General features: G+C 36.6%; 1 protein-coding gene across 2 annotated transcripts in view; it reads left to right on the top strand.

The window, feature by feature from the left end:
* The window catches only part of NUP153 (nucleoporin 153), a 71,709-nt gene extending 47,134 nt beyond the window's left edge, over positions 1-24,575 (top strand). Inside the window, exons 15-22 of one of the 2 annotated variants that reach the window (XM_004432094.3) lie at positions 3,056-3,181; positions 5,514-6,131; positions 9,278-9,472; positions 11,338-12,222; positions 16,948-17,304; positions 18,245-18,517; positions 22,919-23,093; positions 23,456-24,575. In XM_004432094.3, the coding sequence (XP_004432151.1) occupies positions 3,056-3,181; positions 5,514-6,131; positions 9,278-9,472; positions 11,338-12,222; positions 16,948-17,304; positions 18,245-18,517; positions 22,919-23,093; positions 23,456-23,540 (2,714 nt within the window). In that variant the 3' untranslated portion in view covers positions 23,541-24,575. The remainder of the gene's footprint in view (positions 1-3,055; positions 3,182-5,513; positions 6,132-9,277; positions 9,473-11,337; positions 12,223-16,947; positions 17,305-18,244; positions 18,518-22,918; positions 23,094-23,455) is intronic. The other variant, XM_087438057.1, reaches the window with a different exon arrangement.
* Positions 24,576-24,607: the final 32 nt, after the last annotated feature.

The following is a 24,607-nucleotide window of genomic DNA, read 5'->3' as shown; positions in this document are numbered from 1 at the left end:
TAAAAGGAACGATTCAGTGGCATTTAATACATTAACAATGTTGTGCAACCACCACCTCTATCTAGTTCCAAAAGTTGTTTTTGGTTTGTTTTGTTTTTGTGAGGAAGATTCGCTCTGAGCTAACATCTGTGCCAATCTTCGTCTACGTTTTGTTTGTGGGTCGCCGCCACAACATGGCTTGATGAGTGGTGTAGGTCTGCGCCTGCGAACCTGGGCCGCCGAAGCGGAGCGTGCTGGACATAACCACTACACCATGGGGCCACCCACCCCCCAAAACATTTTTATCACTCCCAAAAGGAAACCTTTACCCGTAAAATAGTTGCTCCCAAATTCCCTTATCCCCCAGCTCCTGGCAACCACCAATCTGTGTTCTGTTTCTTTGTTTTTACCTATTCTGGAATCATCCAGTGTAACTTTTTGCATCTGACTTCTTTCACATACTGTTTTTCCAGGTTCATGCGTGTTGTAGTACGTATCAGTACTTCCTTCCTTTTATGGCTGAATGATATTCCATTGTGTGGATATATCATAATTTATCTGTTCATCCATTGATGGACATTTGGGCTATTTTCTACCTTTTGGCTATTGTGAATAGTGCTGTTATGAATATGCATGTACCTGTATTTGAATAGTAGTTTTAATGCTTTGGAGTATATATATACCTAGGAATGGAGTTGATGGGCAAAATGGTAGTTCTGTATTTAACTTTTTGAGGAACTACAAAACTGTTTTTCTCAATAGCTGGCTCATTTCACCTTCCCACCAGCAGTGTATGAGGGTTCTAATTTCTCCACATTCTCACCATGCTGATTATTTTCTATTTTTTGATTATAGCCATTCTAGTGGGTGTGAAAAGAGGCTTCATTGTGGTTTTGATTTGCATTTCCCTAATGACTAATGGTGTTGAACATCTTTTCATGTATTTGTTGACCCTTTATCTATCTTCTTGGAAGAAATGTCTATTCAGGTCTTTTGCCCATTTTTAAATTGGTTTGTCTTTTTTTTGTGAGATGTAAGCACTTTTATATAGTCTGAATACTAGATCCTTATCAAATACATGATTTGCAAATATTTTTTCCCATTCAATAAATTGTCTTTTCACTTCTTAATATTGTCTTTAGATGCACAAAGGCTTTTAACTTCGGTGAAGTTCAATTTTTTCTTTACTTGGGCTTTTGGTGTCATTTCTAAGAATCCATTGCCAAATCCATGGTCATCAAGATATACCTCTTAGGTTTTCTTCTAAGAGTTTTATGGTTTTAGTTCTTCTGTTTCAGTTGTTGATCCATTTTGAATTAATTTTTGTTTATGGTGTGAGGTAGCAGTAGGTAAGGTTTTTAGAACTACTTTACTCACTACTTTCAAATTGTCAAATACTTAAGAAGAAAAACCTGGTACTTATATTTTATTATGGAAAATTTCAGACATTGTCAGAAGTAGAATAGTAGACTGAATCCCCATATACTCTTTAACGAGCTTCAACGTTAACCATTTTATGACCAGTCTTGTTTCTCCTTCTCTCCTTTCTTCCTTCTCTCCTTCTCCCCCTGCTACCCCCCCCACACACAAACACACACACCTTTCAGGTTATTTTGAAATAATCCCAAACATATTTCGTCTGTAAACAGAAACTTTCCCCCTTAAAAATATAATCACAGGGGCAGGCCCGGTGGCATAATGGTTAAGTTCACGCACTCTGCTTTGGCGGCCCAGGGTTCGCAGGTTCAGATCCCAGGGGTGGACCTACGCACTGTTCATCAAGCTATGCTGTGGCGGCATCCCATATACAAAATAGAGGAACATGGGCACAGATGTTAGCTAAGCTTCCTCGGCAAAAAAAGGAAGACTGGCAATCTTCCTCAGGGCTAATCTTCCTCAGCAAAAAGAGAAAGACTGGCAGTGGATGTTAGCTCAGGGCTGATCTTCTTCACCAAAACAATAAAAAATAAAATAAAATATAATCACAAAACCATTATCATACTCAACATTTATTTATTTATTTATTTAGTGAGGAAGATCAGCCCTGAGCTAACATCCATGCTAATCCTCCTCTTTTTTTGCTGAGGAAGACCGGCTCTGAGCTAACATCTATTGCCAATCCTCCTCCTTTTTTTTTCCCCAAAGCCGCAGTAGATAGTTGTATGTCATAGTTGCACATCCTTCTAGTTGCTGTATGTGGGACACGGCCTCAGCATGGCCGGAGAAGCAGTGCCTTGGTACGCGCCCCCGGGATCCGAACCCGGGCCGCCAGTAGCGGAGCGCATGCACTTAACCGCTAAGCCATGGGGCTGGCCACATATCATACTCAAAATATAGATCTCTTATTTTAAGTACAAGGATACGTTCATTTTAGAAAGTTTGGAAATATAAAAAGTAAAAGCAATAAATAAAAATCACTCATCACTAGCAGCCACCATTATTCTTTAGATGTCAATATGAAAAAATCTTCTGGACTTTCTAACCTGCTCTTTCTCATAACTATGCTTCTAAAAATGATTTTTGTGCCTGCATAGCATTCCATCACATCAGCATTCTATAATTTATGTAACCAACCCGTTATCCAGGTTATCCAGGTTTTCAATATTATAACTGAAGGATATTTTCAATCACAGGATGAATTTCTAGAAATGAAATATCTGGCTCAGTTGAATATTTATTTTTAAGGTTTTTTCATCAGTATTGTAAATTGCTGTGTAATCAGATACAAATTGCATGCAGTTATATGAGCTTGCCCCAGTTGCCATATCCTGTCCAGTGTTTTAGTTTGATTTTCTTGATTATCAGTGAATTCATTGGGTAACAATTATAGTTTATATTTTTTGCCCTTTTGGAGGAGAAAGATGTATAGTATGGAAAATAGTATTTTTACTTCCTTGTAATGGCAAGTTAATCCTGTACTTTAAGTCATTTATTCATTTTCTTTGAATTACAGTGACTTTTTTCGTGATGTTTTAGAAGTTGATCCAAATTGGCTTTGAAAGATCTTTTTAATACATTTAACTCAAGTCCAGTGCTTTTCTTGGCATAATATCTGTTACAATTAAAAAAATTACAGCTCAAGATATCACTGCAGTGAACAGTACAATCTGTAAGAAGAAGCCAGACGAAGATTGTGAGGGCCCTTTTAGACCTGCGAAAACCCTGAAAGAAGGAAGTGTCCTAGATGTTCTGAAAAACCCTGGTAAGAGAACAGCTGCCTTGGAGATAGTCTAAAATCTTAATTACAAACTCTTGATCTCATTTTAATGTCATTTGTGTTATACTTTATGCTTTTAAAAATTGTGACTAGTTTGATAGGAGATTGACTTTTGAATGTAGATGCAGTTGGATGTAATTTTTTTAGGGGAAATATCTTAAAAACTCTACTTGTTTCTTTTGAATTCAAGGACTCCAAGCTAAAATGAAATCTCTAAGAGGCAAGTATAGAAGAAGAAAATGAATTGCCTGTTAATAGAGATAGGCCAATATGGAATAAAAGTAAATAAACCTGATGATATACCTAGACATGTCTTTCTCTGATGAGAGCATTGAACTGCCTTGTTCTTCTCAGATTATTCCCCAGTTGTGGTATATATATACCAAAGCCGAGTGGAAAAAAAACATTTGCTGATTGTAATGTATATACATACGGGACATTACTCACTAGAAGTGAAACAAGATTTGAATGCTTTTAATGGTTAATAATTTGAGGGTGATGAAGAGAAGTCCTCAAATAGGTATAAGTTTTCAGTTTGAAAATCAAAGAGGTTAGTCACAATTTCAATTGTGATGTATACTATAAGAATATAAAAGTATTTATAAGATAATCTAGTAGCTCAGAAAGAATTTAGATTTACCCAACAGATGTGTTCATATGTAATTGAATAGGAGTTTCAAAATAAGGTTGGATGCTACAACAAGATTTAGAACAATTAGGTGTTTTTGGTCTAGCTCTCATTTTGTAGATGAGTACCTGCCTACAGGAGTCTCAATAGTTGAGGCGATTTTATGCAGTTATGGCAGAACTCCAGAATGCCTGTACTAGAATTAACCAAGTAGTAGGTAAGCATCAGATGCATATGGTTTATCTTCATCAAAGTTAAACTTTGCATTTATAATACCCACTCCTTCCCCCTTTTTAACTTATTTTAAATAGCAAAAATTTGGAGTCATGTTCTTTTGAGGGAAATTAGGAAAAGCCAAAAAAGTAGGAAGAAAAGAAATCTATTATTACACCTTGAGATAGGTACTGTTAAAATTTTGCCATCCTTACTGACTCAAATTAATCATTAACAAAATAGTACATTGTTGAAACTGGGAGTAACTGAAGTATATGGGATGGTTTTGCCCTTATGCTAAAAATAGCTCTAAACTGGATTATTTCTTGGTGCCACTAGAAAACCTCTAACAATCTTCTGTATATTCTTCCCCTTCAATTTTCTTTTGCTTTGGTGCTAAAGGCTTAAGAAACAGATCACTGTGTTTGTTGGTATGTGTAAAATACAAGTTAATTGGTCCAAAGTAAAGGATCGGAAAGTTATTTCCATAAATAAAGTGTAGTTTGAGTGAATCAATTCCATGACAATAGTTTGGTAGCAAAAAGACTTTTTTTTTTTCTTCTTATTCCATGATTGTATGTGAATACCTTAATTCTCTAAATACACCTTCAGTGGTTACAGAAAAGGTATACTTATAATGTGAAAGGCCTTGAGATTATATTAGAGCTATATTTGAGGCAGTTTGTTTGAATTAGTGTTTGGTAACTTTGCGTGGACATGTATTTGAGTAGCATGAGCTTGTGCTCCATTAGGATAGACTGGGTCTTAATAATATTTATATTTCTAGGCCTTACCAGATGGTTTGGTATGTCTCTGTTGGAATTTGTCATCATATTTGTCGTTGAACCATTACCATTTAAAAGCTTTATACGAGTTTAGTATAATTAAACGTAATCCTTACCACTCTGTTGTACTTTGGAGGGACATCTGTCAACTAACCATACCTGTAGAGCTCAGCTGATTTTTACTGAAAGTAAAGAAGACCACAATTGTGGATTATGACTGGACAAAATTCAAAGATTACAGATAATTGAAGTCATTTGGCATAGCCAAGGGAACACCTGAAAGGAGAGACAGATGAGGAAGGCAGGCTATGAATGTACCATAGTTCAGTGTTGCAGGAAGGCAGAGTATAGCAAAACGTAGATGACAGTAGTGTATATTAGTAAATTGGTACAAATTAAAGCCTCCAATTAGGTATTGTTTGAATTATAGTAAATAGAGATTCCTAGAGGAAGATGATATACTATAAACAAAACATCTTTTGTAGAGTTTTAACTAGATCTGCTGCTTATTAGTTATGTGATTAATACTAGAAATATTGCTTAGGTGAAAAACAACTCTTAAGTAGTCCATCTTGGATTGTAGTAACTTTGCAATAAGATAAATGTTTTCTCCCAGTAATAATATTTCAGTCAATGTTTTGATTAGAAAGCTTTCCTAATTTTTTTTTGCACTCTCTTCCCCCCATTATAGATTTCACCTCACTGAAGGCAGATTCTCTTGCTGCTCAGCCTACCACCACAAGCCCGGTGGTTTATACAAGACCAGCAATAAGTAGCTTTTCTTCTAGTGGAACTGGATTTGGGGAAGATTTAAAAGCTGAGTCATCGTGGCAGTGTGATACTTGTCTACTCCAGAACAAAGTTACAGACAACAAGTGTGTAGCCTGTCAAGCAACAAAATTGCCACCAAGAGACACTGCTAAACAGACTGGAATTGGGACACCAAGTAAAAGTGGCAAACCGCCTCTTTCTGCATCAGGGACAGGCTTTGGAGACAAATTTAAACCAGCAGTAGGAACTTGGGATTGTGATACCTGTTTAGTGCAAAATAAACCTGAAGCGATAAAATGTGTAGCTTGTGAAACACCGAAGCCTGGAACTGGTGTTAGGCGAGTCCTTACCTTGCCAGTGGCTTCAGAAAGTGCTGTAACTATGGCTGCTTCATCCTCCAGCTGCACTGTGACCACTGGTACCTTAGGATTTGCAGATAAATTCAAAAGGCCTGTGGGATCTTGGGAGTGTCCAGTATGCTGTGTTCCTAATAATGCAGAAGACAATAAATGTGTGTCCTGTATGTCTGAGAAACCAGGTACGTTTTTGGCTGTTTGGAATATTTTTGTTCATTACTTTAGTAGAATATTTTAATTTATTCTCTGTAACATCACGAAGAACAACTTCAGTATTTTAAATGTTTCAGGATGAGCATTTCGTCATACATCTTAATTTTTCTAAACTATCTTGAGGTTAAAATGACTTGCTTGGGGCTAGATCTGCATGTTCTCTTAGGATAAGATATGTGTTAATCAGTCCAATATGTATTTTGACCTCTTCTTTGTATGTAGTTTTATCAGAAACTTCTTGCTCTTCGATGATCATTTTCAAAGTTGACTAATACAGATGCTGAAAGGTCTTAGAATGGGGCAGTCTTTCTCAAACCTTTATACAAAATAAAATATTACTTTGTCTCTTTTTCTCTGAGTAGAAGTGAGGATGGCTAGTGGTCATTCCCAGGGAAGGTTTCATCAAGGGGTAGAAAACATTGCTTTATGAAAAGGCCGTTGCTGAATATTAATGGTGATACTTGTACCTGTATGCTATCTGCCAGAGATATTGCAATGATAGTAAACTGCTGAATCGTTAATGAAAAAATTCTAACTTAGGCAACCAGAAAAATGGAGTTAGGTTTGAGTTTTTCCTGTTTCTCTGTTCAAATTTGAAAGAGTTACTAAAGATTCATATAATTATTTGCTACAGATATATGGTAACATGGATACTAAATAAAACATATATGAGTATCCTGGGAATTATACTTTCTATTTTTATTGCATTATTCATGGATGTGTGGCTTTATGTCTGCAATGGAAAGCTCTTGAGTTATTAGCTTAGACCCCTTGTCTGAGCACAAGGAGTGAGCCTTATTTCTAATTCCCGCTGGACATTTCCACAAGAATATGATTTCGGCATCTTCATTCTAAAATATCTTCCTCTTCCCGTATTTCATCCCTCCTCTAAAGAAGGTGGAAGCCCTTGATGCTTGCAGGAAACCAACATTCTGAGTTGAGGGGAGAATAAAACTTTGAGTCAGGAAATAAATTGTTACACACAGACAAAAGCAGCTCATATATGTATCACAGAACTTTGACTTCATCCTGTAAATGATGACCATCATTTTAAGCAGAGGAGTGATAAAGTCAAACTTGCATTTTTGATAAATCATTCAGTGGCTTTTTGGAGGATAGATTTGACGGTGACGAAATTTAGAGACCAGAGGACAGATTAGGAAGTTGTATCAATGATACAGGCAAAGTGGCGATGTCTACTAATGAAATCAAATAAGGATGGGGGGATGTAGGATAACGTACAGTAAAAGATATTGATTTCCAGCTGCTGAAGTTGGCATTCAGATATATGTGAGGCCTTTGGATATACTGATAATGGACCCTCTGGGCTGGAGATAACGGATTTGGGAGTCGTTAGCCCATATTTTTATTTATTTTTTTTTTTTTAAAGATTTTATTTATTCATTTTTTCCCCCCAAAGCCCCAGTAGATAGTTGTATGTCATAGGTTCACATCCTTCTAGTTGCTGTACGTGGGACTCGGTCTCGCGTTGGACGGAGAAGTGGTGCCTCGGGGCGCGCCCGGGATCTGAACCCGGGCCGCCAGCATCAGAGCGCGCGCACTTAACCGCTAAGCCACGGAGCCGGCCCCAGCCCATATTTTTAGAATAAGTCATGGGAGTCGAGGTTATGTAAGGTGAGTGAGTGGAGTGAATAGAGAAGACAGCCTTAAACTGAACTCTACTAACTTAAAGGAGTGGCAGGGACAAAACTTTGGAACACTTAATCTTTTAAAGGAGTAACCAGACAGGAAAAACAAAAACCACATGGCACTGGTTGCTTCTTAGAAGGATGAATTTCAGTGGAACAAGACCAGAGGTCTTAATAAGAAGGCTATTATTATTCAAGCAAGAGATAAGAGGGGCTTGAACTAGAATAGCAGAAGGGTGAGAAAAAAGAGAATGAAATAGATTGGAGAAGTATGTAAGGGAGGAGGAGCCATCTACCCAAGCTCACCAGGTGGATAATGGAACTACCAGCTAAGAGAAAGACCACAGGAATGAAGCTCAGAGGTGTGGATTGTAGGTGCAGATCAGGAAACTGTTTTATTGGTGATTAAAACCATCAGAGTAGATGAGAGCTTGTGAGAAGGGCAATGGACCAAAGATGGAACCTCAGGGAGCAGTTTTATTTGGCAAGATGGAAGAGAATATACCAATAAAACACAGAGATCAGGTAACTGGGAGAAGTGACTACAATTGGAGAACATTTAGAGAACCAGGGATACCAGAATGAAGGGCTCCACCCTCAACCCTATATTTCTTCAGCCTTGTGCCTTGCGGAGCCATCCTTGTGCCGCCCCGTCTCCCCACAAGCTCGATAGTTCTGCTTAAAGATTTACATGTCACCTCTGTGAATCCATCTCCTGCCCCTTAGCCATTTCTTCCTTCTTCGCACTCTTGTTTAGATCATTTTTCACTTTCCATCTTGGTGATGGTGTTACTGTGCGTTTATGTTTTACTTTCCCCTTTTTAGCCCATGAGCACCTTTAGAAGTTAAGCAACATTTCTTCATCTTTATGTCCACAGAAACTATGTACATTATGGTGCTTAATAAATGTCTGTTAAATGGCTAGCTTAATAACAGAAATGTGACGAACATAGTAGGTGGTGGTGTGTTGAATTACAAAGTGGGTGCTAGAACACTTCTATGCAAAAATGATCATTTCAAAGACAGAGACCTGTGCTTTGAAATCTTGAAATTAATATGCTCTGTGGCTATGTATTTTTTTTGTGTTAGAATATTGCCTACAATTTATATCTTGTGTTTTATCATGCTGTGCTGTTTGAAGAAATTTGACAAAGATTCTTAAGGAAAATTTAGTCTTTTAGGCCTTGATTTGTGAGCATGATTTTTTTTTAACTATGGCTATTCGAACTTGAGGTTAAGAGGGAGCTCGTCACTGAGCAAGGTGAGTGTGAGCTGCTCATTTATAAGATTAAAAGAAATCTGAGATGTCTATACTGTTTTTAACAATGTGATGTCTATATTTCTGGCATTTTCCCTGTCTTAATAGGAAACACTAATAAAAATTGAACATTTAGACTTAGTGGTATCAGTAAGATACTGTCATAATGCAAATCTGAATTTTCATGTGTTTGCTCCTTATTTTTTAGGCAGTTCAGTACCTGCTTCAAGTAGCAGCACTGTCCCTGTCTCTCTGTCTCCTGGAGGCTGCTTAGGATTGGACAAGTTCAAGAAACCTGAGGGAAGCTGGGATTGTGAAGTATGCCTAGTGCAGAATAAAGCAGATTCTACCAAATGTGTGGCATGTGAAAGTGCAAAGCCAGGCACAAAATCTGAGTTTAAAGGTAAGGCGTTGGTAAAGTGCCTCCTTGTATTGCCATTTTAAAGTGAGATATTTGCAAACAGCTTTAGTTTTAAAATTATTCCTTCTCTATTGAAAATTCATGTAAAATGAGGTATTGTCCTGGACTTCTGGCTCACGTCTATCTCTGAATTACTTAAAGTTGGACTGTTTGCTGGTCAGCAGTGGGGTATCTTTTTGCAGTGGAGTAAAAGAACTATCGTGTTACTGAGTCTGAGAGAGTTTAGTTGGTGAGGTTAACAACCCTTTGGCATCTAGATGAATTTCCTGACTCTTATTTGACTGGGAATTTGTACCCCTAGAACCTTATTGTAAGTAATCTAGACTTGAGCTTTGGTTTCCCAGAGTATGTCTCAGAAAAATAACTCTCTTAATATTTTTTTATGTAAATGGAAAGAAGAACCTCTCAAAGTAACTTATGCTCAACTACCTGGAGGCCAGATTTTTCAAGTCTTCATATTCCTGTATAAATTACTTCATGTTTTATATGGGACACATTTCAGTCAAAATTTTGATTTTGGAAAAATCAAAGAGAATAGGCCTAAAAGGTCTTTTGAATAATAAATTGGAAACACAAAAAAATGCTAAATTAACCTAAAAAAAATAGTATGGAATTCAATACATAGGTGTGAGCAGTTTTTGTCTATTAAGTTTTTACTTGAAAATTCAAAAACACAATTCAAAGAAAATAGAAACTATATCCATGTGGATAACCATTTGCCTCTGAGATTCTGATGGAATGTTTCAATTAAGTTTCTTAGGGAAAGAAAGTGGGGTAATCATTAAAGGGGGAAATCTGAAGATGAGGGCTTGTAAAGCTTGGCCGTCATTTGTCTTTATTTCCACATGGGTAAGCAGAGTAATGGATAAATATCTTGGCACCCTTCAGTGTTTCCTTTGTTGAGCCAATCAGTCAAGTGCTTCGGTTCTAGTTTATTCAGCTGCAGAAAAGCATTATGAAACCAAGACTTTGATCTTGTCAATGTAGTATTGTTTATCTCTTTAAATATTGCTTCCACTCATGTAATTCTTCTGGTTCTTTGAAAATGGCTTAAAAATTTTGTTCAATGCTTGAGTAAATAACACATTTATTCACAAGATTTAGAAGTCAAATTATGACAGGATTCACAGTGATAAGTATTTCAGTGTCCCCATTGGCTCATTTTCCATCTTTCCTCTTCTGCCATAGGTAATTGCTATGGTTAGTTTCTTATAACTCTTTCAAGAGTTTCTTTATGCACTTCATAAGCAAATATACTCTTATTCTGTATGTTGTTATTTCCCTCTACCTTGTTAGAAAAGGTTGTATACCATACTGCCTTTCTGTCCCTTTGATTTTACCATGGGGTAGGTTGGACATATCTTTGTTCTTCATTCACAGCTGCCTGGATTGCATATGGCATTTTGCATGTCTGTGAATTTATTTTTAAAATAAAGACTCAGCTATAGAATTGCTGGATCAAAGGGTATATGTGTTTGTAATTTTTGGTTAATGTTGACGAATTGCCTCCCATAAATTTTGTGCTAATTTACATATCCACCTGCAGTGTGTTAGTAAAGTATCTGTTACTCCTCGTCTCATCACCAATACTGTTTTATCAAACTTGTTGGATCTCTGCCAGTCTGATAGATGAAAAGTGGCAAGTCAGTATAGTTGTGAGGATTGAGATATAATTCTCATGATGAATATTGGGCAACTTGGTTCATGTTTACTGCCATTGCTAATACCCTTGAAAGTAGGCCTTTTCAAAGTTATTCCTACTCCCTTTGGTTTTCAAGGTTTACATTTTGTTTTGAGTGGATAATATTAATTCTGCATCTTTGTGGTATCTTTTCTATTTTTTGAAGGCTTTGGGACATCCTCCTCATCTTCAAACCCAGCAGCCTCATCCTTCAAATTTGGTATCCCATCATCTTCTTCTGGGCCTTCTCAGACTTTAACAAACACTGGAAATTTTAAATTTGGAGATCAAGGAGGCTTCAAAATAGGTGTGTCATCGGATTCTGGGTCTATAAACCCCATGAGTGAAGGCTTTAAATTTTCTAAACCTATAGGAGATTTTAAATTTGGAGTGTCATCTGATTCTAAACCTGAAGAAGTTAAAAAAGACAGTAAGAAGGATAATAATTTTAAGTTTGGACTTTCTTCTCGTTTAAGCAATCCACCTTCTTTAGCTGTATTTCAGTTCGGGGTGTCTAATCTTGGGCAGCAGGAGAAGAAAGAGGAACTGCCTAAATCTTCATCCGCAGGCTTTAGCTTTGGTACAGGTGTTATTAACCCTACCCCTGCTGCGTCTAGCACCGTGGTGACCTCTGAGAACAAGAGCAGCTTCAGTTTTGGAACTGCAGAAACCAAGAGTGTCTCAGTGGCTCCTTTCACATGTAAGACGTCAGAAGCAAAAAAAGAAGAAATGCCTGCCGCCAAAGGAGGGTTTACTTTTGGCAATATGGAGCCTGCCCCTCTGCCATCTGCCTCATTGTTTGTCTTGGGAAGGACAGAAGAGAAACAGCAAGAGCCTGTCACTTCTACTTCTCTAGTGTTTGGGAAGAAAGCTGACAACGAAGAGCCAAAGTGTCAACCAGTGTTTTCCTTTGGGAATTCGGAACAAACCAAAGATGAGAGTTCTTCAAAGTCGACCTTTAGTTTCAGTATGGCAAAACCATCTGAGAAGGAATCTGAACAGCCAACAAAGGCCACTTTTGCTTTTGGAGCTCAAACCAGTACTACAGCTGGTAAGTATTTAAATGTTTTTTTACAAGGTGTCTTTGATATCTTGACAAATGCAGCAAGTCCAGGAATGGTTTACACTGACCATAGTTGAGAGAGTACCAGTAACAGAACTCTTTGAGAAGGAGCCTAGGCTTTTCAATTTTACATGCTTCAAACCCCCCGTGATTCTGATGAAGTTACTACAGATCTAATTTTGAGAAATACAGCTCTAATGGAAAGCCCACAATATTACACATTTGTCTATATCTTTCTTCTGTTTGGGCTTTTATAATCAGAATTGGTATATGCTATTCAGGATAGGCATTCGTTGTTAAGCTCATAAAATATTTTTTAACTAATAACATCTTTATGAATAGGCCTTCATTTACAAATTGAGATTAGTCATTAAGGAACATGGACAACAAATATAATTAATTCCTGAGGATAGAGGTGATTATGAAAACTAAAATCCTGAAGAAAAAATGAAATAGCATTTTTAAAAGTTAAAAACATGGTTGATGAAATAAAATCATTCTGTGTACTGAGTAGCAGAAAAAACATAAAAAACATAGCTAATAATCAGATTAGTGAACTACAATTTCCCAGAACACAGTGCAAAAGCATGGAGAGATTGACCCAAGCTAGAAGTGCTTAGAAGATGAGAACAGTATGGAGGAAATATCAAAGAAGTGACAGAAGAAAATTTTCTAGATGTAAAGAAAGACACTGGTCTTTATTTATTTATTTTTTTTTTTATTGCAGTAACATTGGTTTATAACATTGCAAAAATTTCAGGTGTACATCATTGTACTTCTATTTCTGCATGGACTACATCATGTTCACCACCAAAATACTAATTACAACCCATCACCACACACATGTACCGAATTATCCCTTTCACCCTCCACCCTCCCCCCTTCCCCTCTGGTAACCACCAATCCAATCTCTGTCCCTATGTGTTTGTTTATTGTTGTTATTATCTACTACTTAATGAAGGAAATCATACGGTATTTGGCCTTCTCCCTCTGACTTATTTCACTTTGCATTATACCCTCAATGTCCATCCATGTTGTCACAAATGGCTGGATTTCATCGTTTCTTATGGCTGAGTAGTATTCCATTGTGTATATATACCACAGCTTCTTTATCCATTCGTCCCTTGATGGGCACTTAGGTTGCTTCCAAGTCTTGGCTATCGTGAATAAGGCTGCAATGAACACAGGGGTGCATGTACCTTTGCAAATTGGTGTTTTCAAGTTCTTTGGATAAATACCCAACAGTGGAATAGCTGGATCATATGGTAGTTCTATCCTTGATTTTGGAGGAATCTCCATACTGTTTTCCATAGTGGCTGCACCAGTTTGCACTCCCACCAGCAGTGTATGAGAGTTCCCTTCTCTCCACATCCTCTCCAACACATGTTGTTTCCTGTCTTGTTAATTATAGCCATTCTGACAGGCGTGAGGTGATATCTCATTGTAGTTTTGATTTGCATTTCCCTGATAGTTAGTGATTTTGAACATCTTTTCATGTGTCTGTTGGCCATCTGTATATCTTCTTTGGAGAAATGTCTGTTCAGGTCTTTTGCCCATTTTTTAATTGGGTTGGTAGTTTTTTTGTTGTTGAGATGCATGAGTTCTTTATATATTTTGGAGATTAAGCCCTTATCAGATGTATGGTTTGCGAATATCTTCTCCCAATTGTTAGGTTGTCTTTTCGTTTTGTTGATGGTTTCCTTTGCTGTGCAGAAGCTTTTTAGTTTGATGTAGTCCCATTTGTTTATTTTTTCTATTGTTTCTCTTGCCCGGTCAGATGTGGTGTTAGAAAAGATGTTGCTAAGACCGATGTCGAAGAGCGTACTGCCTGTGTTTTCTTCTAGAACTTTCACAGTTTCAGGTCTTACATTCAAGTCTTTAATCCATTTGGAGTTAATTTTTGTGTATGGTGTAAGGTAAGGATCTACTTTCATTTTTTTGCATATGGCTATCCAGTTTTCCCAACACCATTTGTTGAAGAGACTTTCTTTTCCCCATTGTATGTTCTTGGCTCCTTTGTCAAAGATTAGCTGTCCATAGATGTGTGGGTTTATTTCTGGGCTTTCGATTCTATTCCATTGATCTGTGTGTCTGTTTTTGTGCCAGTACCATGCTGTTTTGGTTACTATAGCTTTGTAGTATATTTTGAAATCAGGGAGTGTGATACCTCCAGCTTTGTTCTTTTTTCTCAGGATTCCTTTAGCTATTCGGGGTCTTTTGTTGTTCCATATGAATTTTAGGATTCTTTGTTCTATTTCTGTGAAAAATGTTGTTGGAACTTTGATAGGGATTGCATTGAATCTATAGATGGCTTTAGGAAGTATGGACATCTTAACTATGTTAATTCTTCCAATCCAAGAGCACGGAATATCTTTCCATTTCTTTGTGTCTTCTTCAATTTCTTTCAGCAATGTTTTATAGTTTTCTGTGTACAGATCTTTCACCTCTTTGGTTAAGTTTATTCCTAGGTATTTTATTCTTTTGTTGCAATTGTAAATGGGATGGTATTCTTAATTTCTCTTTCTGCTACTTCGTTGTTAGTGTACAGAAATGCAACTGATTTTTGTATGTTGATTTTGTATCCTGCAACTTTACCATATTCGTTTATTACTTCTAAAAGTTTTCTGGTGGATTCTTTAGGGTTTTCTATATATAAAATCATGTCATCTGCAAATAGTGACAGTTTCACTTCTTCCTTTCCAATTTGGATCCCTTTTATTTCTTTCTCTTGCCTGATTGCTCTGGCTAGGACTTCCAATACTATGTTAAATAGGAGTGGTGACAGTGGGCATCCTTGTCTGGTTCCTGTTCTTAGAGGGATAGCTTTCAGTTTTTCACCATTGAGGATGATATTAGCTGTGGGTTTCTCATATATGGTCTTTATTATGTTGAGGTACTTTCCTTCTATACCCATTTTATTCAGAGTTTTTATCATAAATGGATGCTGGATCTTGTCAAATGCTTTCTCTGCATCTATTGAGATGATCATGTGATTTTTGTTCTTCATTTTATTAATGTGGTGTATTACGTTGATTGATTTGCGAATGTTAAACCATCCCTGCATCCCTGGAAGACACTGGTCTTTAAAGTGGAAATGGCCCACTCACTGACAAAGACCAATGAAATTTTAGGACACCAAAGCCAAAATCCTGAATGCTTTCAGAGAGAGAAAAGCTGTTTGCCACAAATAAACAGGTGTCAGGTTAGCATCAGACTTCTAATTTGTAACATCAAATACTAAAAACACTAGAGCAGTGTCCTCAAAGTGAAAATGGTCTTGAACCTAGAATTCTATGACCAGCCAAATTTAATCAAACATAAGGGCAAAATATAGATGTTTTCAGACAAGCAAAGAATCAAAGTTGAACACCCATGAACACTTTCGAATAATAAATTGGAAACACAAAAAAATGCTAAATTAACCTAAAAAAAATAGTATGGAATTCAATACATAAGTGTGAGCAGTTTTTGTCTAAGTTTTTACTTGAAAATTTAAAAACACAATTCAAAGAAAATAAAAACTATATACTATTTGGAAAGGGCTAAAAATGAGGTGGGGTCTAATCAGATTTAATCATGGTATCACTATACTGTTTCCATTGAAATCAACACTCTTAATCTCCTGTTAACCAACTTGAAAATGAGCCAATATGCTCCATTTTCTGTAAATCATACTCATGTCCATATCATAATGTGACCAGCCCTGTTTAGTAGACAATATGGGAACTGGTGGAAAAAAAAAAAAAAAAAAGTCTTCAGTAAGGTGGCTGGATTCAGGATCACCATATAAAAATCAATACCTTTTCTCCAAATCAGCAATAAATAGTTGGGCAACATATCTCATTTGTATTTCCTAACATTTCTAATTTGTATTTTCTAATAGCAACAGAACCTGTTACATGCTAAGTAATTAAAAGAACATAAAAGTCTACACAGAAATCAAAATACAATGATGTATACCTTAAAAAAAAAACATAAAAGGCATATTTAATACTTGTTCCTGAGTGAGAATATTCCCCTCATCTCCAATATAATTTCAGTTCTTAGAGGAATTTTTGTGGAGCTTGATAGGCTAAACTAATTCTAAAATTCATATGGAAGGGAAAATGCACAAAAAAGTTTGGGGGGAAGGGGAGGTACACAGTCAGGTTTGCCCTACCTAATATCAAACCACACTATAAAGCTACAGTAATTAAAACTGTCTAGTAACAATAACTGTAGAGGACACAAATGCACATATATTTGGAAATTTAATGTGATAAAGGTGGAGTTAAAAATTGGTGACTGAAGGGTGCGCTAGTCAATAAATGCTGCAGAGAAAATTGGCTATCATTTGGATAAATTGAAGTTATAATCCTGCTAACATAAATTGCAAAACTAAATTTATAAAAGTACAGTTCTCTCCCCCATCTGAATTTGCTATCCAAGCATAACATCCAGTTAGATTTGGATTTAAGGGATATTTTCACTTTTATTAATCTGAATGCTGAAGGTTTTCCTGTGTAAGACAAAAAATCCATAAGCCATAAAAGAAAAGATGGATGCATTTGACTATATCAAAATTTAATATAACGAATGTCCATTTGATGAATGAATCTATATAGAAAACTTAATTCTGTTTTCTAATAAAATCTTAGATTTTAGCATAGGAAAAAATGCTTTCTGGAATTACTTGTTCTTAAAGATTTTTGTCTCTTAATTTCTGTTTTACAGATCAAGGTGCAGCAAAGCCAGTTTTTAGTTTCTTAAACAACTCCTCCTCTAATTCAAGTACTCCAGCCACTTCAGCTGGTGGTGGCATATTTGGTAGTTCGACCTCTTTCTCCAGTGCCCCTGTGGCTGCCTTTTTGTTTGGACAGGCCAGCAGTCCTGTGAGCAGCTCTGCCTTTGGTAACTCTGCTGAATCCAGTACATCTCAATCTTTGCTGTTTTCTCAAGAGAGCAAACCAGCAACCACATCCAGCACGGTTACAGCTGTCACTCCGTTTGTCTTTGGTCCCGGAGCCAGCAGAAATAGTACTGCAACCTCTGGGTTCAGCTTTGGAGCTACAACCACATCTAGCTCTGCAGGTACATTTAAAAAAGAAAAAAACATGTTGTAGTTGGATTGGCTTTAATGATAAGTATATCAACTCTTAGCAAATAATATAGCAGGTTATCACAAAACAGCATGGGTGCCTTTAGGTCATCTATACCCAGGATGGCGTAATTATTCACTATGTGGAATAATGTACATTTTATGTTCAAGTTTAATATAATTACCTCTTGGAGACAATTTTTCTAATCTCAACATGAGTATAATCTTTAGTTTTTCCAAGGTTCTTTTTGAAATGCTAAATTGTAAGTAACCAAACACTGGGAATTATTTTATTAGACATTAGTTACTCATTATGCAGTATATACATGATTATGATATTCGCTGGTTTCTGCAGTGTATTAAATTTCTGATGGGAGATCAGTTGACTTCTTAGATATTGACTTCTTAGATATATCCCTTTACCAAAAAATTTGGGGCTTTGAAGGTAGGGAGTCTTGTTAATAATTTTTTTAATATGGATTCTAGAGGCCGGCCCGGTGGCGTAGCGGTTAAGTGTGCACGCTCCACTTTGGCAGCCCGGGGTTCACAGGTTCGGATCCTGGGCACATACAGTGCACCGCTTGTCAAGCCATGCTGTGGCGTCGTCCCATATAAAGTAGAGGAAGATGGGCACGGATGTTAGCCCAGGGCCAATCTTCCTCAGCAAAAAAGAGGAGGATTGGCAACAGATGTTAGCTCAGGGCTAACCTTCCTCACCAAAAAAAAAATATTTGATTCGATATAGTTTTACTGAATAATGGTAGAGAGAATTATAATCTTAATCGTTACTCACAACTTGTCTTGATGGGATTTATTCAGCAAGGTAAGAGTCTGAAAAGAAGCCTGAAATTTGCTTTTGAGCTTATAGAGATTTCTTGAGGAATATCTCATTATAGCTATCATGGTGATAAAAGTATTTCTATGGGCCTCTAGGATCCTCCTTTGTATTTGGCACTGGACCTTCAGCACCAACTGCCAGTCCAGCATTTGGTGCTAACCAGACCCCAACATTTGGACAAAGTCAAGGTGCCAGCCAGCCTAATCCCCCAGGCTTTGGGTCTGTATCATCTTCAGCAGCATTATTTTCTGCTGGTTCTCAGCCTGCACCACCTACTTTTGGGACAGTGTCAAGCAGTAGCCAGCCTCCTGTATTTGGACAGCAGCCTTGTCAGTCTGTATTTGGCTCTGGAACAGCTCCTAATTCCAGTAAGTGTGTAGTAGTGATGTAGTTTATATCTGCACTTAGGTTCTGTATGTCTTAAATATAATTTTTTCTTTGAACTTAAAAATGCTTATTTGTGTGTAAGTTGGGAATGTTGTTTATAGTTAAGTCTAAACATACACCTCTCTATTCTGTCAAGTACAAGACGATAAAAAAAAAAGACACATGGTTTTAAAGGTACTAAAGTGTTTGATTAAAATGTAGTTATTTCTTACTCTGATTTAGGTACTGGATTCATTCAGTCCCATTTTTCCCCAGCTGAATTTACTCTAGCCTAGATTTCAACTGTATTTTCTAATCCTCTTCATGATTGGATTATACCCCAGCTCCAGGACTCTCCTGGACAGTCCAGCTGAGATGTCCCAAACACTTTCTATTTGATGATACTAGCCTTTTCACTTGACTTGCATATTTAAACAAACGTTCCTGTGGCTTTTTTAATATGGCTGATCACATTGTAATATAATGATGTATTTCCTCAAAATTGCACTGTGTATATTTTTCTAATTGTGAAATATAACCTCATATAGAAAAGCATGAAACATAAATGAACGGTGCAATGTTGAACCAAATGCTTGTGTAATCAGGAGCCCCGTCTGTATCCCTTTTTGGTCACATTCCTCTCTTCTTTCTTTGCTCTAAAGGTGTCTTAGTTTTTATGGTAATCAGTTTTATTGGGTTTTATTTAAAGTTAACTACTGATACATCCATCTCTAGAAAATATAGTTTTGCTTGATTTTTAACTATATAAATGGAATCTCACTGTATTCAGTCTTTTGATTCTTACTGCTTTCACTCTGCCTTATTTGTAAGATTCATCCATGTTATTGCATACAGTTTGTTCATTTTCATTGCTGCAGAGTAAATCACTGTATGAATATACCACAATTTATCCACATAGTGTTGCTGAATGTTTGAGTTGTTTTTAGTTATTAGGGAATAATGCAGCTCCGCACATTCTCCCTGGGAGAAGGATTGCCAAATTAAAAAGTGTGCATATCTTATACTTTAAAAGATAATACAAACTTTTTCTGATGGATTGTGCCAGTTCACATTCTAGCAGCATTGTATGAGGATTCTCATATTTGGATTCTACTTGATTTCTGTTTTTGTGAACTCTTTCTGTAAGTTTTTGGGGCCATTTTGCTGTTCGCTTGTTTTGCTTTTGCTTATTGATTTGTAGGAGTTCTTTATGTATTTCAGATATTAGTACTTTGTCAGTACATGTAGCAGATTTCTCATATTTTGCGACACGTTAACCATTTTAATCGAGATTCATTAACTTTTTTCTCCTAATATGGAATTGGAGAGTTTAGCTTTCTTTGACACCAGTAACATTGCCCTCCATCCTCGTAATGTAGTGACACTGTACAGTTAGATCAGTGTTCTGAGTATGCAGATGCCATATGATGCGCTGTGATTTTATTTCCTATGCAGAATTTTGGCTGTTTTTCAGTATCTGAAAGAAATTTCTCACAGAATCTTCTAGCCTGCTCCTCCCACCAAGCTTTTGAGGCCTGCTGTTTAACTGTGGTCTTGGAGATCTCTTTTTTTAACTGTTCTCTTGGAGAGTCCCTTTAGCTTCCTCTTAAAGGAATCTCTGTTTCCTGGGTGCCATGTCGTCTTCCTTCTTATTCTCTTGTTTTGATAGAGTACATCTTCCAGTGACTGCTTAAGGACTCAGGGAAGAAAATTTTGAGACTGTAGATTTCTGGAAGGATCTTTATTCTGCCCCCATGTTTGGTAAGATTTTGATTGAATATAGATTTAGATTGGAAATCATTTTCATAGTTTTGAGAGCATTTCTTCATTGTGGACTTACTGGCTCCCCGAGTTACTCTTGAAGTCTTGATTGATCTTTGCTTTTTGATCTGTTTCTTCTTTCTGGAATCTCAGAATCTTTTGTTTTGCCTCCAGTGTTGTGACTTATCAGGAGGATGTTCCTTGGTCTGGATCCATTTTTATCTATTGCTTTTGTAAGGAATGCAGTGTGTCCTCTTGTGAACTTTCATTCTTGGGAATTTTCTTGAATTATTTCTTTGAAGATTTTGTGCCTTATTCTTTAAGTTTCATTCTCTCTTTTTTTCCCCACTTTTTTTCTTTGTTGTACTTTCTGGGAAGATTTCTTCAATTTATCTTTTACTACCCCTTCTATTGAGATATTACTTCCACTAGTATCACTTTTTAATTTCCAAGTGTTCTTTTTTGTTCTGTGGATATTTCCTTTTTATATCCTTCTGTTGTTTCAGAAGTGTTGTCTATTGATCTCTTGAGGATGTTAATAATGAGGTAGTTTGTTTATTAAAGCTTTTGCTTAGTTTTCTCCAAATTGCTTTTTTCTATTGTTTTGGTCTTAGTGTTTCATATGAAATACTTTCCTCAAATGTCTGGTGCTTCTTGACTATCTACTCACAGCTTTTGGACTCTTTTTCAATTGTAGTAAGAATACTTAGCATGGAATCTACCGTTTCAACAAATTAAGTGAACAATACAGTATTGTTAACTATAGGTACGATGTTGTACAGCAGATTCTAGAACTTACTCATCTTTCATAACTGAAACTTAATACCCACTGAATAGCAACTCCCCATTTCCTCCCATCCTCTTCCCCACCTCCAGCAGCCACTATTCTTCTCTTTGCTTCCATGAATTTGGCTGTTTTAGATACCTCATGTAAGTGAAATCAGGCAGTGCTTGTCCTTCTGTGACTGGCTATTTCACTTAGCATAATGTCCTCCAGGTTCATCCATGTTTTCATATATTACAAGATTTCCTTCTTTTTTAAGGCTGAATCATATTCCATTGTATGTATACACATTATCTATGCATCTGTCAATGGACATTTAGGTTGTTTTTACATCTTGGTTATTGTGAATAATGCTGCAATGAACATGAGAGTCCAAATATCTCTTGAAGATCTTGATTTCAAATCCTTTGGATAAATACCTAGAATAGGATTGCTGGATCATCTAGTATTTCTATTTTTGACTTTTTGAGGAACCTCCATACTATTTTCCATAGTGGCTGCACCAATTTGCATTCCTGCCACCAATGCACAAGGGTTCCCTTTTTTCCACATCCTTGCCAACACTTATCTCTTATCTTTTTGATGATAGCCATTCTAACATGTGTAAGTTAATACCTCATAGTGGTTTTGATTTGCATTTCCCTGATGATTAGTGATGGTGAGCATCTTTTCATATACCTGTTGGCCACTTGTATGTCATCTTTGGAGAAATGTCTAGTCAAATCTTTTGCTCATTTTTTAATTGGGTTATTTGGCTTTTATTTGCTACTGAGTTGTAGGAGTTCCTTGTATATTTTGGATATCAGCCGCTTATCAGATATAGTTTGCGAATATTTTTTCCTGTTCTACTCATAATCTTATGAGAAAGTCTCAATTTTATGTAGGACACCTAAATATCACTTGATAATTCTTGTACCTGGATAGGGCTTGTAGATCTTGAATTTCATTGTAGGTTTATCTGACTGGCTGGTTTACTTGGGAAGACCTGGATGTTAGTATCTTTAGGTCTTTCTTTTTAGATTGTCAGATTCCCCAGAGAAGATTCTTTCAGTCTCCTGTCTGGAGGGTGTGTATACACTCCTGGCTGCCAGTATTCTGGGAGCTGAGTCAGGGAGGGAGGCTGCAGTTCTAAATATTCGTTATATCAACCTACTCTTAATTTTTCTGTTTTCAACATGATATCCTTGCCTTTATGCATGATGTCTCTCAGTCCAGAGACCTCTCCAGAGACTAAAATACTAAAATTCTGTTCTTCTGCTAGGGTAGATAGAGGAGGAGAATTACCATTCTGTTTGGTGTTGAGGAGGGATTGACCTGGGTATCTGCTTCTTGAACAGATATACTGCCATCCTTCCTATGTTTTAGTTACAACTTCATTCTCACTTCCAGAGGTTCCAGAGGAAGCTAAACCTTTTGGGTATGTTTAGTGTAAATGGAATTGCTTCTGTGCTTTACCTTGCTGCTGGTTTAGTATTCATTTCCAGTCAGCCTTCCAGCTTCTAAATATTGTTGCTGTTGTCTCCCCTCTCCCTATCTTTGTAAAAAAAAATCCCATTACTGTTATTTTAACATAATTTTTGAAGAAGATAGAGCTAAATGTGTTTGTTGATTCTGCTGTCTTTAACCAGAATTCCACTCTGCCTTTTTTTCCTTGGTCATGGGTGAGTTGGGTCACTTGTGGGAGGATGTCAAGTATATACTGCTTGTCAGTGGAGAAAATGCTTAATTTTAACTTTCTTTAAATTAAGTGATCATAAGAGAGCTTAACCCTTTACATGTTTTTGTATGAAAAGATCAGAGACATTACTAAAAAAAACTATCATTTTTACCTTAAGTTTTTCTGTTTCAACTATTGTAGGTTCAGTTTTCCAGTTTGGCAGCAGCAGCACTACCAATTTCAACTTTACCAACAACAATCCACCACCAGGAGTATTCACATTTGGTGCAAATCCTAGCACACCTGCAGCCTCAGCCCAGCCCTCCGGCTCAGGGGGCTTTCCATTTAGCCAGTCTTTAGCAGGATTTACTATGGGGTAAGAGAACTTTTTGGTGAAATGGAGAATTTGACATGGGAAGGGTACATGCATATGCGTGAGTGTGTATGTGTTTTGTTTTTAACATCCCCAAGGTACAGTACAGTTCAGGTAAAATCAAGTGTATTCTCCAATATCAATTTTACCATCTTATAATTTTGGAGGATCGTAGCCTGAGAAGAATATCAGTAATGGTGTGTGTGTGTGTGTGTGTGTGTGTGTGTATTAGGTGTAACAGAAAATGTGTTTACTTTAACAATGTCTTTTTTCTCCCCCTTGTCACTGGTCAAATTTAATGTTGTTATGATTCTGAAATTTTATCTGAGCATCATGTCACATTATGAAGTTTTTACTTTTCACAGGTCAAATGGGAAACACAGCTTCTCTTCTTCTGGAACTTCAGTTCCTGGTCGCAAGATAAAGACTGCTGTTAGACGCAAGAAATAAAGGTCACAGTGGTGTTATACACAACAGGTGCCCTTCTTTCAGATACTGGATTGTACTGTGTACTGGGGTTATCTGAAGTCAGATCTGCCTAAGGACTTAATTTTGGAATTTTCCTCCTTTTTCTTTCTTTACAGAAGTCCCATCCTCACCTCTCCCAGCCCCTTTTTAAAAAATAGTAGCTAGACTGGTCACTGAATCTTCAGCAAAAATATTTTATGATCCAGCAGATTATTCACTGATTTGGCATAGGCTGGCTGAACCCAGGATTAGAGCCCGCTCGGTGAATGGCTTTGTATAGAACCTCTTCATCTGCACCACTATGTGCGTTGATATGCGTTTATGGAACGCACTGAAATTATAATTATATCTGAGGAATTCTGTATAGATTAGAGGATGTTGAAATGAATGATTTCTATGCTGAGTTTGTGCTGGTGTATGTGTGAAGTGAGTGAGTTGAATGTACTGTGCACTAAAATTTTCTGATAGAGGAAGCCTGATTAAAGAATGGTCCATGCTAAGGACTTGTTAGATCTAGTTCATTCTCCATTTAATAATTATATGCTATTTCTATATTTTCATTCTTCTGACTATCACTTGTCTTGCCTTTTTCATTATTTTATTATGAAAGTTGTGTAAATACAATTTTGTTTCTGTACGTTTTTGGCATACCATAAATCTGTGAACTTGAAATTTTCATTTTGTGTTAGAAATTTTTTTTGTTGTTTATGTTTAGTCTTGTCTCAGATTTTATTATGTAAATCCCATTATTCAAAGTTGCCTAAATCCATTTGGAAATCTTTAAAAAAAAATTGGGGATTCTTAAAGTAAATTTATTGGCTTTTCTGATCCAGTTTTGTTTGGACCAAAAACCAGTATTGTACAAAGTATTAAGCATATATTTTTATATTTACTGAAATGGACTGTGGTGACTTTGGATAATAAGGAAAAGTTTAATATTAAAGCCATGTTTATTACAGTATAATTAACATGTTAAACCATGGGATAAATGCCATCAATAAAAAAATTATGAAATACTTTTTGTTCTAGTGTTAACTCATAACAAAGGT

The sequence above is a fragment of the Ceratotherium simum genome, chromosome 13 (genome assembly GCF_057802395.1).
Source record: "Ceratotherium simum simum isolate JZ-2026a chromosome 13, ASM5780239v1, whole genome shotgun sequence".
Taxonomy (NCBI): domain Eukaryota; kingdom Metazoa; phylum Chordata; class Mammalia; order Perissodactyla; family Rhinocerotidae; genus Ceratotherium; species Ceratotherium simum.
Note: the sequence above shows the minus strand (reverse complement) of the source record. Positions and strands in the feature narration are given on the sequence as shown.